This window comes from Bufo gargarizans, chromosome 8 (genome assembly GCF_014858855.1).
Source record: "Bufo gargarizans isolate SCDJY-AF-19 chromosome 8, ASM1485885v1, whole genome shotgun sequence".
In the NCBI taxonomy this organism is placed as follows: domain Eukaryota; kingdom Metazoa; phylum Chordata; class Amphibia; order Anura; family Bufonidae; genus Bufo; species Bufo gargarizans.
Window position 1 is genome coordinate 84,833,447 of NC_058087.1, and position 22,339 is coordinate 84,855,785.

Here is a 22,339-nt window from a genome sequence, read left to right on the forward strand (position 1 = left end):
GAAATCATTGTGTAAAACTTACATAAATAAAAAAATTGTATACATATTAGGTATCGCCGCGTCCGTGACAACCTGCTCTATAAAAATACCACATGATATAACCTGTCAGATGAATGTTGTAAATAACACAAAAAAAAGGTGCCAAAAAAGCTATTTCTTGTTACCTTGCCTCACAAAAAGTGTAATATAGAGCAACCAAAAATCATATGTACCCTAAACTAGTACCAACAAAACTTCCACCCTATCCCGTAGTTTCTAAAATGGGGTAAATTTTTTGGAGTTTTTACTCTAGGGGTGCATCAGGGGGGCTTCAAATGGGACATGGTGTCCAACAAAACTGTCTACCAAAATCTGCCTTCCAAAAACCGTATGGCATTCCTTTCCTTCTGCGCCCTGACGTGTGCCCGTACAGAGGTTTTCGAACACATATGGAGGTGTTTCTGTAAACTGACAGAATCGGGGCCATAAATAATGAGTTTTGTTTGGCTGTTAACCCTTGCTTTGTAACTGGAAAAAAAATAGTAAAATGGAAAATTTGCCCAAAAATTGAAATTCTGAAATTTCATCTCTATTTGCCAATAACTCTTGTGGAACACCTAAAGGGTTAACAACGTTTGTAAAATCAGTTTTGAATACATTGAGGGGTGTAGTTTCTTAGATGGAGTCATTTTTATGGAGTTTCTACTCTAGGGCTGCATCAGGGAGGCTTCAAATGGGACATGGTGTCCAAAAAAAACTGTCTAGCAAAATCTGTCTTTCCAAAACCGTATGGCATTCCTTTCCTTCTGTGTCCTACCGTGTGCCTGTACAGTGGTTTACGACCACATATGGGGCGTTTCTGTAAACTACAGAATCAGGGCCATAAGTAATGAGTTTTGTTTGGCTGTTAACCCTTGCTTTGTAACTGGAAAAAAATATTAAAATGGAAAATATGCCAAAAAAGTGAAATTTTGAAATTGTATCTGTATTTTCCATTAATTCTTGTGGAACACCTAAAGGGTCAAAAAAAGTTAGTAAAATCAGTTTTGAATACCTTGAGGGGTGTAGTTTCTAGAATGGTGTCATTTTTGGGTGGTTTCTATTATATAAGCCTCACAAAGTGACTTCAGACCGGAACTGGTCCCTAAAACTTGGGTTTTTGAAAAGTTCTGAACAATTTCAAGATTTGCTTCCAAACTTCTAAGACTTGTAACATCCCCAAAATATAAAATATCATTCCCAAAATGATGCAAACATGAAGTAGACATATGGGGAATGTAAAGTAATAAATATGTTTGGAGGTATTACTATGTATTATAGAAGTAGAGAAATTGAAACTTGGAAATTAGCAATTTTTTTTTACAAATTTTGGGTAAATTTGGTATTTTTTTTATAAATAAAAACTTTTTTTTTTACTTCATTTTACCAGTGTCATAAAGTACAATATGTGCCGAAAAAACAATCTCAGAATGGCCTGGATAAGTTAAAGCGTTTTAAAGTTATTACCACTTAAAGTGACACTGGTCAGATTTGAAAAAAATGGCCTGGTCATTAAGGTGAAAAGGTGAAAATGAGCCGGGTCCTTAAGGTGTTAATATTGATGTTAGCAGTCTTACCCTCAGCCATCTTACAAACCTCCGCGAGTGTCTTCCGCTCTGTCTCCTGCACTAACATTGCTGGAGGGAGATTAAGTAGGAACAGCATCTCCTGTCCGAGATGACCCATCTTCCAAGAATCTGAAATTATTTATCAGAAACTCAAAAATGTGGTTATTAATTGGAGACAGTAAATTTGAATTAGAATTTTTATTTACTACTCCCAGAAAGCACTTTTTTATTTTATTTAATTTTGCACACCCTTAAGACGGTAATTAATTGGTGAGAGGAGTAGGAAATGCATTACTATCTACTCCTAAACATATGATATTACCATTAGCCATGAGAGATCATGGAACATGTTTGCTATGAGGCAATGGAATTAGATCTTAAGGATTGTATCGATAATAGGGATCCAGAATTTGATTCTGGATTGTTAATTTCTTATGGGCGTTGCCCTTGAAAGGCTGAACATTTGTAGCTCGTCCCACGGGCGAGGAAGTGGGCAAGTACATACAAAGTCTTCCTTTCCCCCCTTTGTGGGGAGGACTGATAGGCAGCCATGCCCGCATTAGGCCTTTGTTTGATTTAACTTTAACTAAATGGAGAGACAAAATGAGTTTCTCTTAAGCCTAGCCAACACTAGACCTTTAACCACCTCCCGACCGCTGTACGCATATATGCGTCCGGGAGGTGGTTGCTTTATTCCTCCTGGACGCATATACGCGTCTTCTCGCGAGACGCGAGATTTCCTGTGAACGCGCGCACACAGGCGCGCGCGCTCACAGGAACGGAAGGTAAGCGAGTGGATCTCCAGCCTGCCAGCGGCGATCGCTCGCTGGCAGGCTGGAGATCCGAATTTTTTAACCCCTAACAGGTATATTAGACGCTGTTTTCATAACAGCGTCTAATATACCTCCTACCTGGTCCTCTGGTGGTCCCTTTTGTTAGGATCGACCACCAGAGGACTCAGGTAGGTCAGTACAGTCCCACCAAACACCACACTACACTACACTACACTACACCCTCCCCCCCCGTCACTTATTAACCCCTTATAAACCCCTGATCACCCCATATAAACTCCCTGATCACCCCCCTGTCATTGATCACCGCCCTGTCATTGATCACCCCCCTGTCAGGCTCCGTTCAGACGTCCGCATGATTTTTACGGATCCGATCCATGTATCCATGGATCCGTAAAAATCATGCGGACGTCTGAATGGAGCCTTACAGGGGGGTGATCAATGACAGGCGGGTGATCACCCATATACACTCCCTGATCACCCCCTGTCATTGATCACCCCCCTGTCATTGATCACCCCCCTGTAAGGCTCCATTCAGACGTCCGCATGATTTTTACGGATCCGATCCATGTATCCATGGATCCGTAAAAATCATGCGGACGTCTGAATGGCGCCTTACAGGGGGTTGATCAATGACAGGCGGGTGATCACCCATATACACTCCCTGATCACCCCCTGTCATTGATCACCGCCCTGTCAGGCTCCATTCAGACGTCCGCATGATTTTTACGGATCCGATCCATGTATCCATGGATCCGTAAAAATCATGCGGACGTCTGAATGGAGCCTTACGGGGGGGTGATCAATGACAGGCGGGTGATCACCCATATACACTCCCTGATCACCCCCTGTCATTGATCACCCCCCTGTCATTGATCACCCCCCTGTAAGGCTCCATTCAGACGTCCGCATGATTTTTACGGATCCGATCCATGTATCCATGTATCCGTAAATATCATGCGGACGTCTGAATGGAGCCTTACAGGGGGGGTGATCAGTGACAGGGGGGTGATCACCCTGATTACCCTGATCACCCCCTGTCATTGATAACCCCCCTGTAAGGCTCCATTCAGACGTCCGCATGCGTTCTGTGGATCCGATCCATGTATCCATGGATCCGTAAAAAAATCATGCGGATGTCTGAATGGAGCCTTACAGGGGGGGTGATCAGTGACAGGGGGGTGATCACCCTGATCACCCCCTGTCATTGATAACCCCCCTGTAAGGCTCCATTCAGACGTCCGCATGCGTTTTGTGGATCCGATCCATGTATCCATGGATCCGTAAAAAATCATGCGGACGTCTGAATGGAGCCTTACAGGGGGGGTGATCAGTGACAGGGGGGTGATCACCCTGATTACCCTGATCACCCCCTGTCATTGATAACCCCCCTGTAAGGCTCCATTCAGACGTCCGCATGCGTTCTGTGGATCCGATCCATGTATCCATGGATCCGTAAAGAATCATGCGGATGGCTGCTTGGAGCCTTACAGGGGGGGTGATCACCCTGATTACCCTGATCACCCCCTGTCATTGATAACCCCCCTGTAAGGCTCCATTCAGACGTCCGCATGCGTTCTGTGGATCCGATCCATGTATCCATGGATCCGTAAAAAATCATGCGGATGTCTGAATGGAGCCTTACAGGGGGGGTGATCAGTGACAGGGGGGTGATCACCCTGATTACCCTGATCACCCCCTGTCATTGATAACCCCCCTGTAAGGCTCCATTCAGACGTCCGCATGCGTTTTGTGGATCCGATCCATGTATCCATGGATCCGTAAAAAATCATTCGGATGTCTGAATGCAGCCTTACAGGGGGGGTGATCAGTGACAGGGGGGTGATCAGGGAGTCTATATGGGTGATCACACCCATGTCATTGATCACCCCCCTGTCATTGATCACTCCCCCCCGGTAAGGCTCCATTCAGCCATTTGTTTTGGCACAAGTTAGCGGACATTTTTTGTTTGTTTTTGTTTTTTCTTACAAAGTCTCATATTCCACTAACTTGTGTCAAAAAATAAAATCTCACATGGACGCACCATACCCCTCACGGAATCCAAATGCGTAAACATTTTTAGACATTTATATTCCAGACTTCTTCTCACGCTTTAGGGCCCCTAAAAAGCCAGGGCAGTATAAATACCCCACATGTGACCCCATTTCGGAAAGAAGACACCCCAAGGTATTCTGTGAGGGGCATATTGAGTCCATGAAAGATTGAAATTTTTGTCCTAAGTTAGCGGAAAGTGAGACTTTGTGAGAAAAAAAACAAAAAAAAATCAATATCCGCTAACTTATGCAAAAAAAAAAAAAATTCTAGGAACTCGCCATGCCCCTCATTGAATACCTTGGGGTGTCTTCTTTCCAAAGTGGGGTCACATGTGGGGTATTTATACTGCCCTGGCTTTTTAGGGGCCCGAAAGTGTGAGAAGAAGTCTGGGATCCAAATGTCTAAAAATGCCCTCCTAAAAGGAATTTGGGCCCCTTTGCGCATCTAGGCTGCAAAAAAGTGTCACACATGTGGTATCGCCGTACTCAGGAGAAGTTGGGGAATGTGTTTTGGGGTGTCATTTTACATATACCCATGCTGGGTGAGAGAAATATCTTGGTCAAATGCCAACTTTGTATAAAAAAATGGGAAAAGTTGTCTTTTGCCAAGATATTTCTCTCACCCAGCATGGGTATATGTAAAATGACCCCCCAAAACACATTGCCCAACTTCTCCTGAGTACGGCGATACCAGATGTGTCACACTTTTTTGCAGCCAAGGTGGGCAAAGGGGCACCTTTCGGATTTCGCAGGCCATTTTTTACACATTTTGATTTCAAGGTACTTCTTACACATTTGGGCCCCTAAATTGCCAGGGCAGTATAACTACGCCACAAGTGACCCCATTTTGGAAAGAAGACACCCCAAGGTATTCCGTGGGGGGCACGGCGAGTTCCTAGAATTTTTTATTTTTTGTCACAATTTAGCGGAAAATGATGATTTTTCTTTTTTTTTCTTTTTTCCTTACAAAGTCTCATATTCCACTAACTTGCGACAAAAAATAAAAAATTCTAGGAACTCGCCATGCCCCTCACGGAATACCTTGGGGTGTCTTCTTTCCAAAATGGGGTCACTTGTGGGGTAGTTATACTGCCCTGGCAATTTAGGGGCCCAAATGTGTGAGAAGAACTTTGCAATCAAAATGTGTAAAAAATGCCCTGCAAAATCCGAAAGGTGCACTTTGGAATATGTGCCCCTTTGCCCACCTTGGCAGCAAAAAAGTGTGACACATCTGGTATCGCCGTACTCAGGAGAAGTTGGGGAATGTGTTTTGGGGTGTCATTTTACATATACCCATGCTGGGTGAGAAAAATATCTTGGTCAAATGCCAACTTTGTATAAGAAAATGGGAAAAGTTGTCTTTTGCCAAGATATTTCTCTCACCCAGCATGGGTATATGTAAAATGACACCCCAAAACACATTCCCCAACTTCTCCTGAGTACGGCGATACCACATGTGTGACACTTTTTTGCTGCCAAGGTGGGCAAAGGGGCACATATTCCAAAGTGCACCTTTCGGATTTCACCGGTCATTTCTTACACATTTTGATTGCAAAGTTCTTCTCACACATTTGGGCCCCTAAATTGCCAGGGCAGTATAACTACCCCACAAGTGACCCCATTTTGGAAAGAAGACACCCCAAGGTATTCTGTGAGGGGCATGGTGAGTTCCTAGAATTTTTTATTTTTTGTCGCAAGTTAGTGGAATATGAGACTTTGTAAGAAAAAAAAATAAAAAAAAAATCATCATCATTTTCCGCTAACTTGTGACAAAAAATACCTTAGGGTGTCTACTTTCCGAAATGGGGTCATTTGTGGGGTTTTTCTACTGTTTGGGCATTGTAGAACCTCAGGAAACATGACAGGTGCTCAGAAAATCAGAGCCGTTTCAAAAAGCGGAAATTCACATTTTTGTACCATAGTTTGTAAATGCTATAACTTTTACCCAAACCATTTTTTTTTTGCCCAAACATTTTTTTTTTATCAAAGACATGTCGAACTATAAATTTAGAGAATTTTTTTTATATGGATGTCGTTTTTTTTGCAAAATTTCACAGCTGAAAGTGAAAAATTTCATTTTTTTGCAAAAAAATCGTTACATTTTGATTAATAACAAAAAAAGTAAAAATGTCAGCAACAATAAAATACCACCAAATGAAAGCTCCATTAGTGAGAAGAAAAGGAGGTAAAATTCATTTGGGTGGTAAGTTGCATGACCGAGCGATAAACGGTGAAAGGAGTGTAGTGCCGAAGTGTAAAAAGTGGCCTGGTCATGAAGGGGGTTTCACCTAGCGGGGCTGAAGTGGTTAAAGATGATAGTTAAGACCATCCACAAAGGCAGCACTTAGGATTTTCTCATGCATATATAAGGTAAGCTCAAAAATCTAAATCCACCCAGCTTTCCTGGAGTCTAGTGAAAACTTTCTCCACACTCTCTATGTCCTGCCCTGTTGTATATTCAGACAATGTGACTGACTGATGACCTAAATGCTTCCTCCCAGACTCAATGATCTTCACTATGCATTAAATCCCCAGCTCTACATTGGACTAAATTTTCCAAATCTCACCAATAATATGAGAAAACTCACCTTATTTTAACTAATTTTCTATAAAGCAGCATACATAAGTAATTTCTCTGAATTGGGAATTCTATTCATCATGGCAAAATTGATGTTACTACTGGGTGTGGTAGATGTCATACATCATACAATGATGCAGATATCCTTACACTTTCACTCATATCTGAATAAGGACTAAGAATGGGTGCAACCTTAGATTGATAGGATTGGACACTTACAATTGGCATCATGGGGCAATCACCACGGGCACATTTTAAACCCATGGAACATACAATTTGGAAAGGTTATTTGCAAACATCATTGGATCTAATCCAATGCTGGAGCCCTGTCTGGAAGATCTATAGATAACACATGTTAGTATTTTCACAGTCTGCAGATGTATTACCAATTACCCGCCCCCCCCCCCCCCCAACCCATATGGAGAGGGTTTGAATTCCTGAGGGGGGGTTCAGTGAGAGCACAGGAGGGGGATGTGAAGAAAAGAGCAAAATACAGATGGGAGGGGTTCTTTTTGAGAGCACATTTTTGAGAGAAAACAGGAAAAGTTCTTGTGGAACTACAAGTCACATAATTACTTTTGGAAGTTACAGCAGATGTGATGGGGAAGGGATTCCACATGTTTTTTTTTCTTTTGTTCCTCATAGGATTCAAAATCCTCCATCTTGTAATAAGAAATGCTCATCATTTCTTCAATTTCTCTCAATTTCTTTCATAGACAATTTCCACCATAACTCAGCTTGCACCAACCTATTATTATCCTTCAACCAACTTCTCTTTTCCTTCAATACACTTTCCACAACCTTTTATTTAATCTTCCAGTTTCAGGCATACCAATTGCATGCATGAACAATTTTAACTTAGTTACTGAAACTTTTCCTTCTCTTTCTCTCATCAACTGAGCTGCTGTTAACATCTCCTCACTTTGTTCTGCAACATTAGAATTTCCCATGATTGTGGTTACACAAATATCAAACGATCTTTAATTATTATCGAGCCTGCTAACTTAAGTGCAGTTCCACAAAGATCAAACAATATCTAATTACTATAAGTAATTGCTATCGAATGCGCTAACTTAAGCGCAGTTACACATAGATCAAACAATATATAATAGTATCGAGCCCACAATATCTCTTGGTGAAGACCCCTGGTCCATTCACCGGGATACAATAGCTTAATAACATCCAATCGCCTATGATAATTGGTGTTAACACTTTCCTCAAGACTCTTTTCAGAACTTGGCTGGGATTCAATTCTATGTCACAGGATATCCAACTCGGCTGTCTAACAACTTCTGCTGAGTTCCAACATGTCCTACCACACAAAGGAATATTTCAACACGTTCTTTCGTTCTAACGGACAGATCAGCTATAATTTGAACCCTTCTATCGCGATAACACCAATTCAACTCTTGAGAATCCACTTGGGCAAAAGACTCAGAGGAGGTTGCAAGAATTAAAGCTTCTTACCTTTGCTGCAGCTTGTGACCTCGTCTGATGGTTTTGCACAAGTCCTCTCCTGGCGTTTGAATCGGAAATCACGCAAGCTGTCTGACCAACCAGGAGACGCAATTTCCTTCTTCTTTGTGTGGTGCCAAATCAATTAGAAGTATAAGTATGTGCATGCCATACAGCTTTCATAATGAGACCAGACACACTAGGTGGTTTCATGGGAAAGCACTTCCTCATCCCCTTGAGCAAGACCCTCGTTTATTTAAAAATACATTCACATATATAGCAGACATGACATCACAAAAGGGGTGTTCCTTAAGAAGAGACTATTGGCTCCTTAACCTGATAGGTTCATAGGTATATTTGAAAACTGTAATGTAATCCCAGTTTTTCCCCCTCCCCTATTTACCTTAAACAAAAGAATGCACACATGGGTCAAACATCTGGTTTGCGGCCATCTTGTGGACAAAAATGTGTACTACAGAATGTTCACACCACATACACATAGAGAAACAAAGTCCATCTCTCACATGTGCCAGTATAAAATGCCCCATATATTGTGCCCTAGTAGATGCCCTCAGTGTATAAAATACCCCTTCTTAGTGCCCCTATAAATGAGCCCATAGTACTCCTCTCTCCCTTTCCCCATAATGCCCACAATAATGTGCCCCAGTATAAAATTCCCCTATACAGAACCCCCCATATAAATTACCCCTTCTTTGTGGCCTGAGTAGAAGCCCCCATAGTGTTCCTCTCCCTTCTTCCCCCATATAAAATATCCCTTCTTTGTGGCCTCAGTAGATGCCCCCAATAATGTGCCAGTAAGAAGTGCCCCATAGATGCCCCCATAGTGCCACCCAAAAATGTGCCAGTAAAAAGTGCCACCAATAATGTGCCAGTAAGAAGTGCCCCCATAGTTGCCCCCCAATAATGTGTCAGTAACAAGTGCCCCATAGATGCCCCCAATCATGTGCCAGTAACAAGTACCCCCATTGACGCACCCCAATCATGTGCCAGCAACAAGTACCCCCCATAGATGCCCCCCAATCATGTGCCAGTAACAAGTGCCCCATAGATGCCCCCAATCATGTGCCAGTAACAAGTGCCCCATAGATGCCCCCCATTCATGTGCTAGTAACAAGTACCCCCATAGATGCCCCCAATCCTGTGCCAGTAACAAGTTCCTCCTATAGATGCCCTGCCAATTATGTGCCAGTAACAAGTGCCCCATATATGCCCCCCAATCATGTGCCAGTAACAAGTACCCCCATAGATACCCCCCAATGATGTGCCAGTAACAAGTACCCTCATATATGCCCCCCAATCATGTGCCAGTAACAAGTACCCCCATAGATGCCCCCCAATCATGTGCCAGTAAGTAGTACCATATAAAAAAAAGAAACACTTATACTTACCTCCATCAGGCTGGCAGCGATGCAGGCCTCTTCCAGCCTGTGTCCCGTGCTGTACGGCTCATCGCGCCCCCTGCACCAGCCTCTGATAGGCTGCAGGCATCAGACTGTATCAGACTGCAGGAAGAAAATAATCATTAGAAACACACTGCTGGCTACTTTATAGTACTGCTTGACGTTTTAGGTGGTTTTTGCCGCTGACAGGTTCCCTTTAAGTATAGGGCAGCTCTCCTGACATGTCTGTTGTAGCATCTACTTGTATTCTCCATGTAATCATTCTAGCAATAACAATTTTGGAGTATCGATCCTTTTGTTGTGCCATTCCTGTGAGAAGCTATGAATAAATTGCCAGCAGTTTGCAATAAAGCTCAAACTGGGTGTTATCAGTTGGGGGGGTCCCTTCCACATAGTCTGACACTATCCAGTCAGTTCTGTCAGTGGCAGACTATGCAGGGACACACCTAACTAGTAACACCCAGCTGGACCCTCATTGCAGACTGCCGCCAGTTCTTTTTATAAACTACCAGGAGTAAAGGCGGTACCCCTAATGTCTTTTTGTGGCAGATTTTGATGCAGTTTATGAGTCAAATTCAGATATGGATGAAAGGGAGTCAGAAATATAAAGGAAGGACTTATACTCCTTTCTGCTGGATCCACTTCTGGCTTTGGCTCAAAAAAAGGTACAAAAATCTGTATGTGATACCACCCTAATAAAAGATTGGCACAAGATAAAAAGTAAAGTCCCCATACAGACTAGTGTATTGTAGGCTGGACCCTCCAAGAATGGCGTTTTCGACTGACAGTCTAATGTGTGTGGGGAGCCTCTGACTCTTTCCCAACAGATGATGTCAAGGAGAGAAGGGTTTGGCGTGGTGAGTATTTCTCCACAAATCTTCTGTTCTCCCAGGAGATAAGCTGTCACTGGTGGTGTCTGGCAGCGGCTTTCTCCCCTCTCCCATAGAATACACAAACACATTTGGCCGAGCCGTATATGTATGGGGGAGTCGGGAGATAGAGCTTTTGGCTGAACTTTGCCGCCTTTATGTGGAAAGATGCTCCAGAATTGTTATGACATAGGAGACGTCAGGAGAGGGGACAGGGCCTCATTAAGTGTGAATTCATCTAATGGGCGTCTTTGTCCTGTACTTGACTTTCCTCCTTAGTTCAGCCTGGTGAATGCTAACACAGGTATCACCATTGTTTCACAGATGTTCTTCACAGATGACAGTGGCTGATGTGTTTGATCTGCCTGGCGTTCATTTTCGCTAGGGACTAAAAGCCAACAAGTAGAGGAACAACTATTAAAAGGTATGTGCTCAAGACGTTCTACTAAGTATGTGAACATTAAAAAACAAATTCGACCATGGGTGTCCCTGCCGAAACAATGACCAATAAAGTATTGCGTCTACATATGGGGATTACCCAATACACATGTAACATGGAAGAGCTCACTAAATATTAAGCAAAAAACTGGAAAAATGGAGCTCATAAACAACCAATTTATGGAAAAATACTTTATTGTTACATAATAAATATTGTGTGTAATGCCATTAAAAAAGGAGAGTAGGGAACAGAGAAAAACACTATCCTGGCATACTACAGATTACTAAACACAAGTAAAGTGCATATACTGTAGTCAAAGATTCATCAATCAAATACATTGCATATAATAGATCATAAAGGTGAGCCCTCAGTAACAAATGGCATGAAAAGGACAGCAAGTGGCAGCTCCGCCAGAGATGCAGGAGTCCTCATGTAAAACGCCTTGTGGCTAGGGTATATACCATCCAAATCGCAGTTAGATATAGTCTGGTGTCATACAGACAGACTAAAAGTCTGAGCAACATACGGATGCAAAAGACTCCCCTAACAGTAGTGGGATCTGAGTCCCGGGATGGTGTTTTTCTCTGTTTCCTACTCTCCTTTTTTAATGGCATTCCACACAATATTTATTATGTAACAATACAGTATTTTTCCATAAATTGGTTGTTTATGAGCTCCAGTTTTTCCAGTTTTTTGCTTCATAAGTATGTTAACATAGGGCGTAATTTACTAACTGGTATATGCCTATTTTCTGGCGTATATCAGGTTATTTGTGCTGCGATCTGCAACTTTTCCCCGCTCACACCTGGTCTAAAATAGTGGATGGGGAACAGGGCGGGAACATTTATCATTTTCTTTGCCTGCTTTCTACGTAGAAAATGTTCTAAATCTACGCCAGCAAGGAAGCTGGCGTAGATGTATACCGCCGGTGGATGCGCAGCCACCACCAGCGCATTGGTTATTAAGACCGTGTCTAAAATACTGGTTTTAAATAAAAGACCCCCGAAAAGGTGTTAAAGGGATTGTATAATTAAAACACTGGCAACCGCTCCCCCCCAACTTATCTATTATACTGCCTTCCCTTTCAGCATAGCAGTTCCCGGAGGTCCCCACTGGACTGGGAGTGACGGAAACCAGTTCTTAATCATGAAATTTAAAATAATAGGAGACAGACATCACTCACTCACCAGTGAAATTTTGGAGCGGTGGCCATGCTAAAATTCCACTAGCAAATTCCGCTACTGTGAATGATTCCTAACATTTACTCCCACTCTTCAGTTCACTTTGCGATTCCATGTAAATCAATGGGGTCCTTCTGGCATTGGTGGACGCAGCTGTAAAGCGAGTGTAAACTTGCTTCAAGCCTGCTTTGTATCATTCACGTCATCCAGTACAGAACTATATCTATTCTTTTCCGGTATTGAAATCCGGTCTCAATACCGGAACAAAAACACATCAGTTTTGTCCTAATGCATTCTGAATGGAAAGCAATCTGTTCAGTATGCATCAGGATGTCTTCCGTTCCGTCCCTTGTACAGTAATTGACCGGGCAAAATACTGTAGCTTGCTGCAGTATTTTTTTCTGGCCAAAATCCCGGAACAATACCGCACTTGTCGCACTTAATTTCCATAGAGATGTATTAATGCCGGATCTGATAATAAGTGTTCCAGAAATTGCAGGATCGCCAGATACGGTTTTTCTGTATACGCCTGCGCCGGGATATAGGAAGAGCGGGTTTTGATTTTGATCTTTGAAAAAAAAAATTATACCGGATCCATTATTTCGGATGAGATGGATCCGGCTTTTTAACAGATCCAGAAAAAAAGGATATCAGTTTGCATCCTGTTTTCCGGATCCTGACGGATTCTAATAACACTAGTGTAAAAGTACCCTTATTCAAGCTTGGTAGAGGGAAGGCTTTACATACACAACTCCATTGTTGGAGTTGGATAAGCAACACTTTTATTGTTTTATTGCTTATTAGCAATGTATTTTGTAAGAGGAAGTGTATACAGTTCACATGGCACTTACATCCTGCTTTATTATACAGATGTATGATGAGAGACGGCCATCTGAAGATGATTCATCTGCTTCAGTACAAGGTACTGTCACTTGGAAAGGTTTAGATTCTGTTGGATTCATAGTACAGCTTGCTATTGTTCCATGCTGTACTTCCTAATCCTTTTAGTTTTCATGTGGCAATGAGGGACTCTGCGTTCCAGTGCCTGGGTCCTTGAGCATAAACCTTGAGTGGGTTATCGATAACATAGTTTCCTTTGAGACACACACAATATCCTTATAGACTGTATTTTGAATATAAAACAAAAATATTTCTTAATATATCCGCTTCAATTAGCTTTAGGCCTCCTGCACACGACAGTTTTTTTTCACGGTCCGCAAAAACGGGGTCCGTGGGTCCGTGATCCGTGACCGTTTTTTCGTCCGTGGGTCTTCCTTGATTTTTGGAGGATCCACGGACATGAAAAAAAAGTCGTTTTGGTGTCCGCCTGGCCGTGCGGAGCCAAACGGATCCATCCTGAATTACAATGCAAGTCAATGGGGACGGATCCGTTTGATGTTGACACAATATGGTGCCATTTCAAACGGATCCGTCCCCATTGACTTTCAATGTAAAGTCTGGAGTTCTTTTATACCATCGGATTGACGTTTTCTCCAATCCGATGGTATATTTTAACTTGAAGCGTCCCCATCACCATGGTAACGCCTCTATGTTAGAATATACTGTCGGATATGAGCTACTTTGTGAACCTCAGATCCGACAGTATATTCTAACACAGAGGCGTTCCCATGGTGATGGGGACGCTTCAGGTTAGAATACACTACAAACTTTGTCCAAGACTGCGCCCTGCTGCCTGGCAGCACCCGATCTCTTACAGGGGGATATGATAGCACAATTAACCCCTTCAGGTGCGGCACCTAAAGGGGTTAATTGTACTATCATATTCCCCTGTAAGAGATCAGGGCTGCCAGGCAGCAGGGGGGCCCCCCTTCCTCCCTCTAATGTTAGAAATCGTTGGTGGCACAGTATGGAGGAGCTCCCGGCCGTTCAGACATCGCAGCAGCAAACAGGTAAGTATGAATCTTATACTGTTGTACTATTGCTAAGTAACCATGGCAACCAGGGCTGCAGTAGCTTCCTGGTTGCCATGGTTACCGATCGGAGCCCCAGCGATTAAACTGGGACTCCGATCGGAACTCCGCTGCCACCAATGATGGGGGGGGGGGGGAATGGGAGGCCGCACACTGCCACCAATGTTGTTACTGCTATAGAGCTATAGAGGGAGGAAGGGGGGGCCGATGGTGTTGGCACACTGTGCCACCAACGATTTATTACAATAGAGGGAGGGAGGGGGGGCGATGGTGGGGGCACACTGTGCCACCAACGATTTATTACAATAGAGGGAGGGAGGGGGGGGGCGATGGTGGGTGCACACTGTGCCACCAACGATATTCAAACTGGGGAGGGGGGGGGTCTGCCCCCTGCTGCCTGGCAGCCCTGATCTCTTAAAGGGGAATATGATAGTACAATTAACCCCTTTAGGTGCCGCACCTGAAGGGGTTAATTGTGCTATCATATCCCCCTGTAAGAGATCGGGTGCTGCCAGGCAGCAGGGGGCAGTCTTGTACAAAGTTTGTAGTGTATTCTAACTAGAAGCGTCCCCATCACCATGGGAACGCTTCTGTGTTAGAATATACTGTCGGAAATGAGTTTTCACGAAGTGAAAACTTAGATCAGAAAAAGCTTTTATGCAGACGGATCTTCGGATCCGTCTGTATGAAAGCAACCTACGGCCACGGATCACGGACACGGATGCCAATCTTGTGTGCATCCGTGTTCTTTCACGGACCCATTGACTTGAATGGGTCTGTGAACCGTTGTCCGTCAAAAAAATAGGACGGGTCATATTCTTTTGACGGACAGGATACACGGATCACGGCCTCGGCTGCAAAACGGTGCATTTTCCGATTTTTCCACGGACCCATTGAAAGTCAATGGGTCCGCGAAAAAAAAACGGAAAACGGGACAACGGCCACGGGTGCACACAACGGTCGTGTGCAGGAGGCCTTACTGAGCAGTTGAACACAATTGTTTGGCTGACGGCTATATCTCCCGAGTCCCTCCCAGCTTCTCCTTAGTATTCTATGAGGAAAGCATGAGTCATGACATGTCGTGTGTTGCATTGTGACGCCATTGACAGTGATTAGCTATGATGTCCTGTGATCTTCAGGTCGCTGTCTAGCCCCAGCCTTATCAACTGTGCAGTCTTATTGTAGTAGGGGTAAAAACTAAAGCCACATCTAGAGACAAAAGTATTGCGTTTAAAGATGTGCCAAATTTATGAAACCGTGTGAGACGTTTGATAAATTGTATGCAAATTACAGCAATGCGCTCTTCAAATATTCCCTTCATGATAAATTTCCCTACTAACATATACCTATAGTCTCAGATAGGGCTACTTTCACACTGGCGTTTTGAATTCCGTTTGTGAGTTCCGTTCAGGGCTCTCACAAACGGTTCAAAGCGGATCAGTTCAGCTCCAATGCATTCTGAATGGATAAGGATCCGTTGAGAATGCATCAGTTTGGCTCCGTTCTGCCTCCATTCCGTTCTGGATGCGGACACCAAAACGCTGCTTGCACCTGGCAAAGTGGAGCCGAACGGATCCGTCCTGACTTACAATGTAAGTCAATGGGGACGGATCCGTTTTCACTGACACAATATGGTGCAGTTGAAAACGGATCCGTCCCCCATTGACTTTCATTGTAAGTCAGAACGGATCTGTTTTGACTTAGACTTTTTTTTTAAAAGAATAATGCAAACGGGTCTGTTCTGAACAGATACAAGCGTTTGCATTATAGGTGCAGATCTGTCTGTGCAGATACCAAACAGATCCGCACCTAACGCAGGTGTGAAAGTAGCCTAATATTTCCAAATATGCTCTGTGTGTGTACATAAGGAGTAGTACTATTTCTGGCCATTATATGACTTGTATGCTACATTTATTGTTTTACAATTGGGACAGGAGCTCTCTGGATTTGGCATTGCCAGACGTTACCAGAATGCCCACTGGTCCCATTGAATATGATGGGGTCCAGCAGAGATCCAGCAAATATGCCAGGATTTGGCTGGAGAAATAGCCACGCAGCGTAATTTGAACAGCATGCTGAAACTCCTGCCAGCAGTGTGAAAAAGCCTCAGCAGTGTTCTTATTCTACTATCTTCATCTCTAATTGTGAGTTTTCCTGAGCTCAGCTCCATCAGCAGTGGAAACTACCTGCGGTTATTTCCCCATACACTTTAGGGTGCATTCACACGACCATTGTTGTTTTGTGGTCTGCAATCACGGATCCGAGTGCCCTATTTTAATTCCGTATGGTTTCCGTTATCTTTCTGTTCCGTAAGTCTGTATAAAACGGACGTAATGGTTCCGTGTGTCTTCCGTTTTTTATGGTCCGCAAAGAAAAATGGAAGGATGTGACAAAGCGGCTTTTAATTAAAGCCTTTAAGATACACTCTGGTGCTCCGAATCAAGGTACCCCCCAGGGGTTAATATCCACGCGTGGCTGAGAGACTAGACGCTGACACATAGATGGTCAATGCAATCTCTACTTTATTACAGAAAGTAAGCGGTATATACATCTTCAGAAAAAGGGCAGTACTTTCTGAGGCCCAGGCATCATTTCATTGGCTCAAAAGGAAGAAGAGATAAGATGCTAAACCTGCCTCCTCACCGCCTCATCACTGAAACACCAACAAGATGGGGGTCTCAGGTCCTGAAAGCAGACCGGAAAACCAGGCACCTGGTAGCAACTTGGCAGGACATTGATGTGTTAGAATCTATGAACAAGACCCTCAATCCCCTGTTGGAGTTCAGATGCTCTGTCTGGAGAAGAGTATGTGTGTGTGTCGAATGTCAAACCTGTGCTCCACCTTCTAAACACCACAGTTCTTCCTCTAGCTGCTGATGACATTGACACAGACATGACAAAGGACATGAAGAGAGCCATCCTCAAGTATTTAATTGAGAAGTACTCAGATGCTGAAACTGATGACCTCCTGGATATGGCCTCCTTGGTCGACCCACCCTTGAGATCATCATATATAGCAGATGACCAAAGAGACTTCATCTTCACAAAAGCAGCAGCAGAAATTCAGGCACTGCTAGAGAGGCAAGCTGTGTCTGCCACAGAGTCACCACTATCACACACAAGCACAGGAGCTGATGGAGAAGCCCAGAGAGAACCCAAGAGGTGTAAACGAAGTCTGGGCAGCTTTTTCAAAAAGGCATCTGCTCAGCCTAGCCCAGCTGCCCTCACTAACAGAGAAGTGATTGAAATTGAGCTTAAGAGTTACCTGCAGGGACTGGATGTAGAAGGAGAAGCTGACCCACTGGAGTGGTGGAGCGTGCACGAGGCTAATTTTCCCAGGGTGGCAAGCCTAGCCAAGAAATACTTTTGCATTCCTGCCACAAGCGCCCCCTCAGAAAGGGCATTTAGCACTAGTGGCAACATATTAACATGCCACCGATTTGCACTGAAGCCCAAGACTGTGGACAAACTTGTGTTCCTGGCAAAAAACCTTGTCTGATGTGCAAGAAGTTTAATCACTGCACGCAAGTAGCGTAAACACTGGTGTTCGTTCAGTCATGTTTGTATTTGCACTACATATTGATTTGCAAGTTTGCAATTTTGTTGTCTATTTAAAGGGAACCTGTCATCAGCTTTATGCAGACCTCACTGAGGTCACTGAGTGCGGCATAAAATAGTGACAGAAATTCTGATATCAGCGGTGTGTCACTCATGCGCTAAAAGTAAGTGGTTGCCGAGAACCAGCATCATAATCATTGCAGCCCAGGCCTTGAAAAGAGTCAAATGTACTTGAGAAGAGTCCTGGTTATTCATAATCTCCTACTCTCCACGCCCATCTGTTGATGATTGGCAGTTCTCTCCTAGAAAGAAAGGGAGAAAACTAGGTAGAAGACTGTAATCATCAGCAGGTGGGCAGGGAGAGCAGGAATTCATGAATAACCATGACTCTTCTCAGTTGGCCGTGACTCTTTTCCAGGCCCAGTCTGCAATGATTGTGAAGTTACTTTTAGGCTAGGTTCACACCTGAGCATTTTACAGCGCGTACAAACGCGCTGTAAAACGCCCCACACCCCAAGAAGTTAAGGAGCTTCTTTGGGGCGTATTGTCGCGTGTATTGTGGCAGTTTTTCATTGAGTGCCTCTGTGGTTAATCACACAAACGCGCGTACTACGCGCGTTTCCAAAATACAAAAACGCCCAAAATACGCCTCAAAAACGCCCGATAAAAACGCCTGTAAAAAGCGCTTATCGTATACGCTCAGGTGTGAACCCAGCCTTAAACTACACAGACCAATGAAATCAACTGACCTGTCTCTACTTCATGCTGCCGTTAGTATGGGCAGCATAAAGCTGATGACAAGTTCCCTTTAATGGAAAATATACATGTTGAACTTGAAGGGTTTTTAGTTCAAATATGTGCAGCTTTTTATTTTTATGGGAGAGGCTAAAGCAAATGACTTGTGCTGGATGAGTTGTGCTGGGAGCCAGGAGCGAGGGTAAGCCTAGCAGTGGGCATACCTTAAAGGGAGTTTGAAGAAAAAAAGGAGGGGGGGTGAGTGTGAACGGAAGCGCCCAGAGGAGACGGGAGCCGGCGCTTAAAAGGGTCAGACGCCCCTCCCACAAATTCAGGCTGACTTTTCAGCCTTCCAACTTATGGGAGAGGCTAAAGCAAATGATGAGGAGAAGCACCTACCCCTACCCTAAGCTGGCTGAGTTGTGCCGGGAGCCAGGAGCGAGGGTAAGCCTAGCAGTGGGCAAAAAGAATCGAGGAGACTGGTGCAGAGAAAATAAAACATTAAATTCTTTTCAGAGCACAAGGTTACAAAAAGCCTGGGAAATTTCGACATTTCGGTTTGGAATGTACCTCGGCAGTATACATTCTCGACTCCTGGGATGTGACTACAACACACATGAAAGTTATGGGTAAGGGAGAGCAATTGGCCCACTGATGTCCCCACACTTGAGCAGCCGCCACAATAGGGTAAAGTTCTAGGAGGGAAGAAGAGCTCAGACTTTCGGGGTCCGACTGGACTTCTACGGGCCACTGACCAGCCATCCAATGGGACCTAGAGATTGCTGCGAACCCGCAGGACGCAGCTCCATCCCAAAAAAATGGTGGGGTATGACAGTCCCCATGAAGGCACAAAAAGGGAAATGCTGTTCCATGAGGATAAGAACAGTGACCACATGGCCAAATCCGCCGTGACATGGCTGTCCACATGGACGATGCTGTCCTGGTCAGGAGCCGAAGGCAACAGCTGGAGCAGCCTGTAGGTGAATGCCCTGCCCAGTGGCATGATCCTGGAGGCAAAATTGAACTACCCCAACAAGGATTGAAGCTCAACCCTGGAAAGAAGGCCCGAGGACACAGCGTGGGAAATCACCACCCGGCAGCTAGCGAGTTTCTCCTCCGGGAGGCTGTCCTCCATCCGGATGGAATCCAGAATGATGCCTAAAAAAGTCACCCTATCGGCAGGGCCCTCTGTTTTGGGCTGGGCTACCGGGACCTGCAGGCTGGAAATTTTTTTGAGTAGAGTAGCCAGATTGCCCAATCCGCCATGTGGATCCTCGATGATCAGGAAATCATCGAGGTAGTGGATGACCGTAGGCAAACCGCCATGATGGAGGAGGATCCAATGCAAAGCCTTGGCAAATTGATCGAACAACCATGGACTACTCTTTGAACCAAATGTACGTCTGTTCGCAAAATAGTAGCGACCAGCCCATCTAAGGCCGTAGTATCCCCATAAATGCGGTTGAATGGGAAGGAGCTTGAAGGCGTCTATAGAGGAATATTGCATCAATAGAGGAATATTGCATGGCGAATTCTTCTGATGGGATGAGTGAGTTGAGGCTGGGCGTGGCAGAGGCATGAGGAGCGGACAGGTCATAAATTAACCGTTTTTTATTCAATGATTTTTTAGATACTAGGCAAGAAAAAGGAATAACCTCAAGCGGGCCAATGAGAAAACCCTTATCAACCTCAGACTGGAGCAACTCTTCAACGGCCGCCGGGTTCCCAGAGGCAGACCTCAAGTTACCACCTTCCCAAGACGTCTGAGGGAGAGCAATAAGGCCCGTATGGAAGCCTTCCGCGAAACCAGACGGCAGGAATTTCACGAACCCTCTGTCATGATGATCCCGCAGAAGGACACCAAGCAGATCAAGATTAATGTCGGCTAGTCAGGACTGCTTAGCGGACCTTTTGGGACAGGCGGGACGAGGGTGAGCCCTGAAGCACAATGAGCAAATGTGGAGAGCTCTGCAACCATTGAAGACACAACCACTCACGTTAAAGTTGTTACAGACCTGGCTCCTACCCAGGTACACTATGGGGCAACCGTGCTTGTCAACCCCGGGGGCGCCCAGTTGGGGACCCGAGGGGCCGGGCAGGGACCTATCCTGAATGGGGTTGACAGAGTTAGGACACCAGTCTGAGGAGTGAAATATTGACTGGCACACTGTACATGAAGGGGCCCTAAGACCCGCAAAGTGGCGGCAAAAAAGCTCCATATCAGTGTTGGCCCAGTTGGTGATAAACTGGAACTGAACCAGGGCAGCAGCAGCCTTAGCCGAAAAGGAGCGGTGGTAGTCGTAAAACGACGAGCCACCATACTTGTGCCCCAGATCGGTGACAAGGTAGAGGTAAGAGTCTAATTCCTCTCTCCTTCCAAGCTGAGCTGAACAAACAATGTCCCTAAAAAGACTGAATGCCAAAACAAATTCAGGGATGGAGAGTAGTGATGAGCGGCAGGGGTCATATTCGAATTTGCGATATTTCGCGAATATTTTGTAGAATATTCGTCGAATATTTGCAAATTCGAATATTTGTTATATTCAACGATTTTTTTTTTACTCGAAAAATCTGCAAGTTAATGATTGTGTAATATGCAAATGTTTGTTATGCAAATTTTTTATTGCTAATTTTTCAACTTACAACTATTAGACAAAGACGATTATAGCACTATATTAGCAAAATTGCTCTATATTAGTTTTTTTTCGAATATTCACTATATTGCTATAACTTTGTTTTTTCAAATATTCTTAATATTCTAAAACAAGAATATATAGCAATATATCGAATATTCGAAAAAATAATAATTTAGAGCAATTTTGATAATATAGTGCTACAATCTTCCTTTTCTAATAGTTGTAATTTTTTTTCTCATCTGAAGTTCAGATTGGAAAAAAATTACAACTATAAAAAAAAAGATTATAGCACTATATTAGCTAAATTACTCTATATTCGTTTTTTTTACGAATATTCGCTATATTGCTATAACTTCGTTTTTTCAAATTTTCGTAATATTCTAAAACAAGAATATATAGCAATATAGCAAATATTCGGGAAAAAAACAAATATAGAGCAATTATAATATTGTGCTATAATCTTTTTTTATAGTTGTAATTTTTTTCAGATGAGAAAAAAATGACAACTATTAGACAAAGAAGATTATAGCACTATATTAGCTAAATTGCTCTATATTCTTTTTTTTCCCGAATATTCGCTATATTGCTATAAATTCTTGTTTTAGAGTATTATGAATATTCAATTTTTTTTTTTATATAGAGCAATTTAGCTAATATAGTGCTATAATCTTATTTGTCTAATAGTTGTAAGTTGTAATGTTTCAATTCGCAATTAAAAAATCGTATTACGAATATTTGCAAACACTACTCCTAAAGTCAAATATACTGCAGCCTTCTCATTGGCCCACAAGCTAGATGCAGGGAGGGATATGTGTACTGATAAAAAAAAAATATATATATTCGAAATTACGAATATATATCACTATATTCAAAATATTTGCGAATTTTCAAAGTACCTATATTCGCGATAAAAATTCGAATATTCGTGATCAACACTAATGGAGAGCTTCCTGTTAAGCCTTGCATCCTTGGCCTTCAGAATGAGAGAGACATCGCCACCGTTAATGACCCTGTTTTCAGGAAGGTCTTGTGAGGCGATAAGGATGCATGCCAAGTTCACATCCTTCCCAGCCAAAATATCTTTTTTGATACCATCCAGAATGAA

General features: G+C 43.5%; 1 protein-coding gene across 2 annotated transcripts in view; it reads left to right on the forward strand.

Annotated features, from left to right (window-relative positions):
* LOC122945346 overlaps positions 1–22,339 on the forward strand; it is an 82,786-nt gene that overhangs the window by 23,503 nt on the left and 36,944 nt on the right. For both annotated transcript variants that reach the window (XM_044304417.1, XM_044304416.1), the window contains exons 3-4: positions 11,079–11,178; positions 13,245–13,296. In XM_044304417.1, the coding sequence (XP_044160352.1) occupies positions 13,245–13,296 (52 nt within the window). In that variant the 5' untranslated portion in view covers positions 11,079–11,178. The remainder of the gene's footprint in view (positions 1–11,078; positions 11,179–13,244; positions 13,297–22,339) is intronic.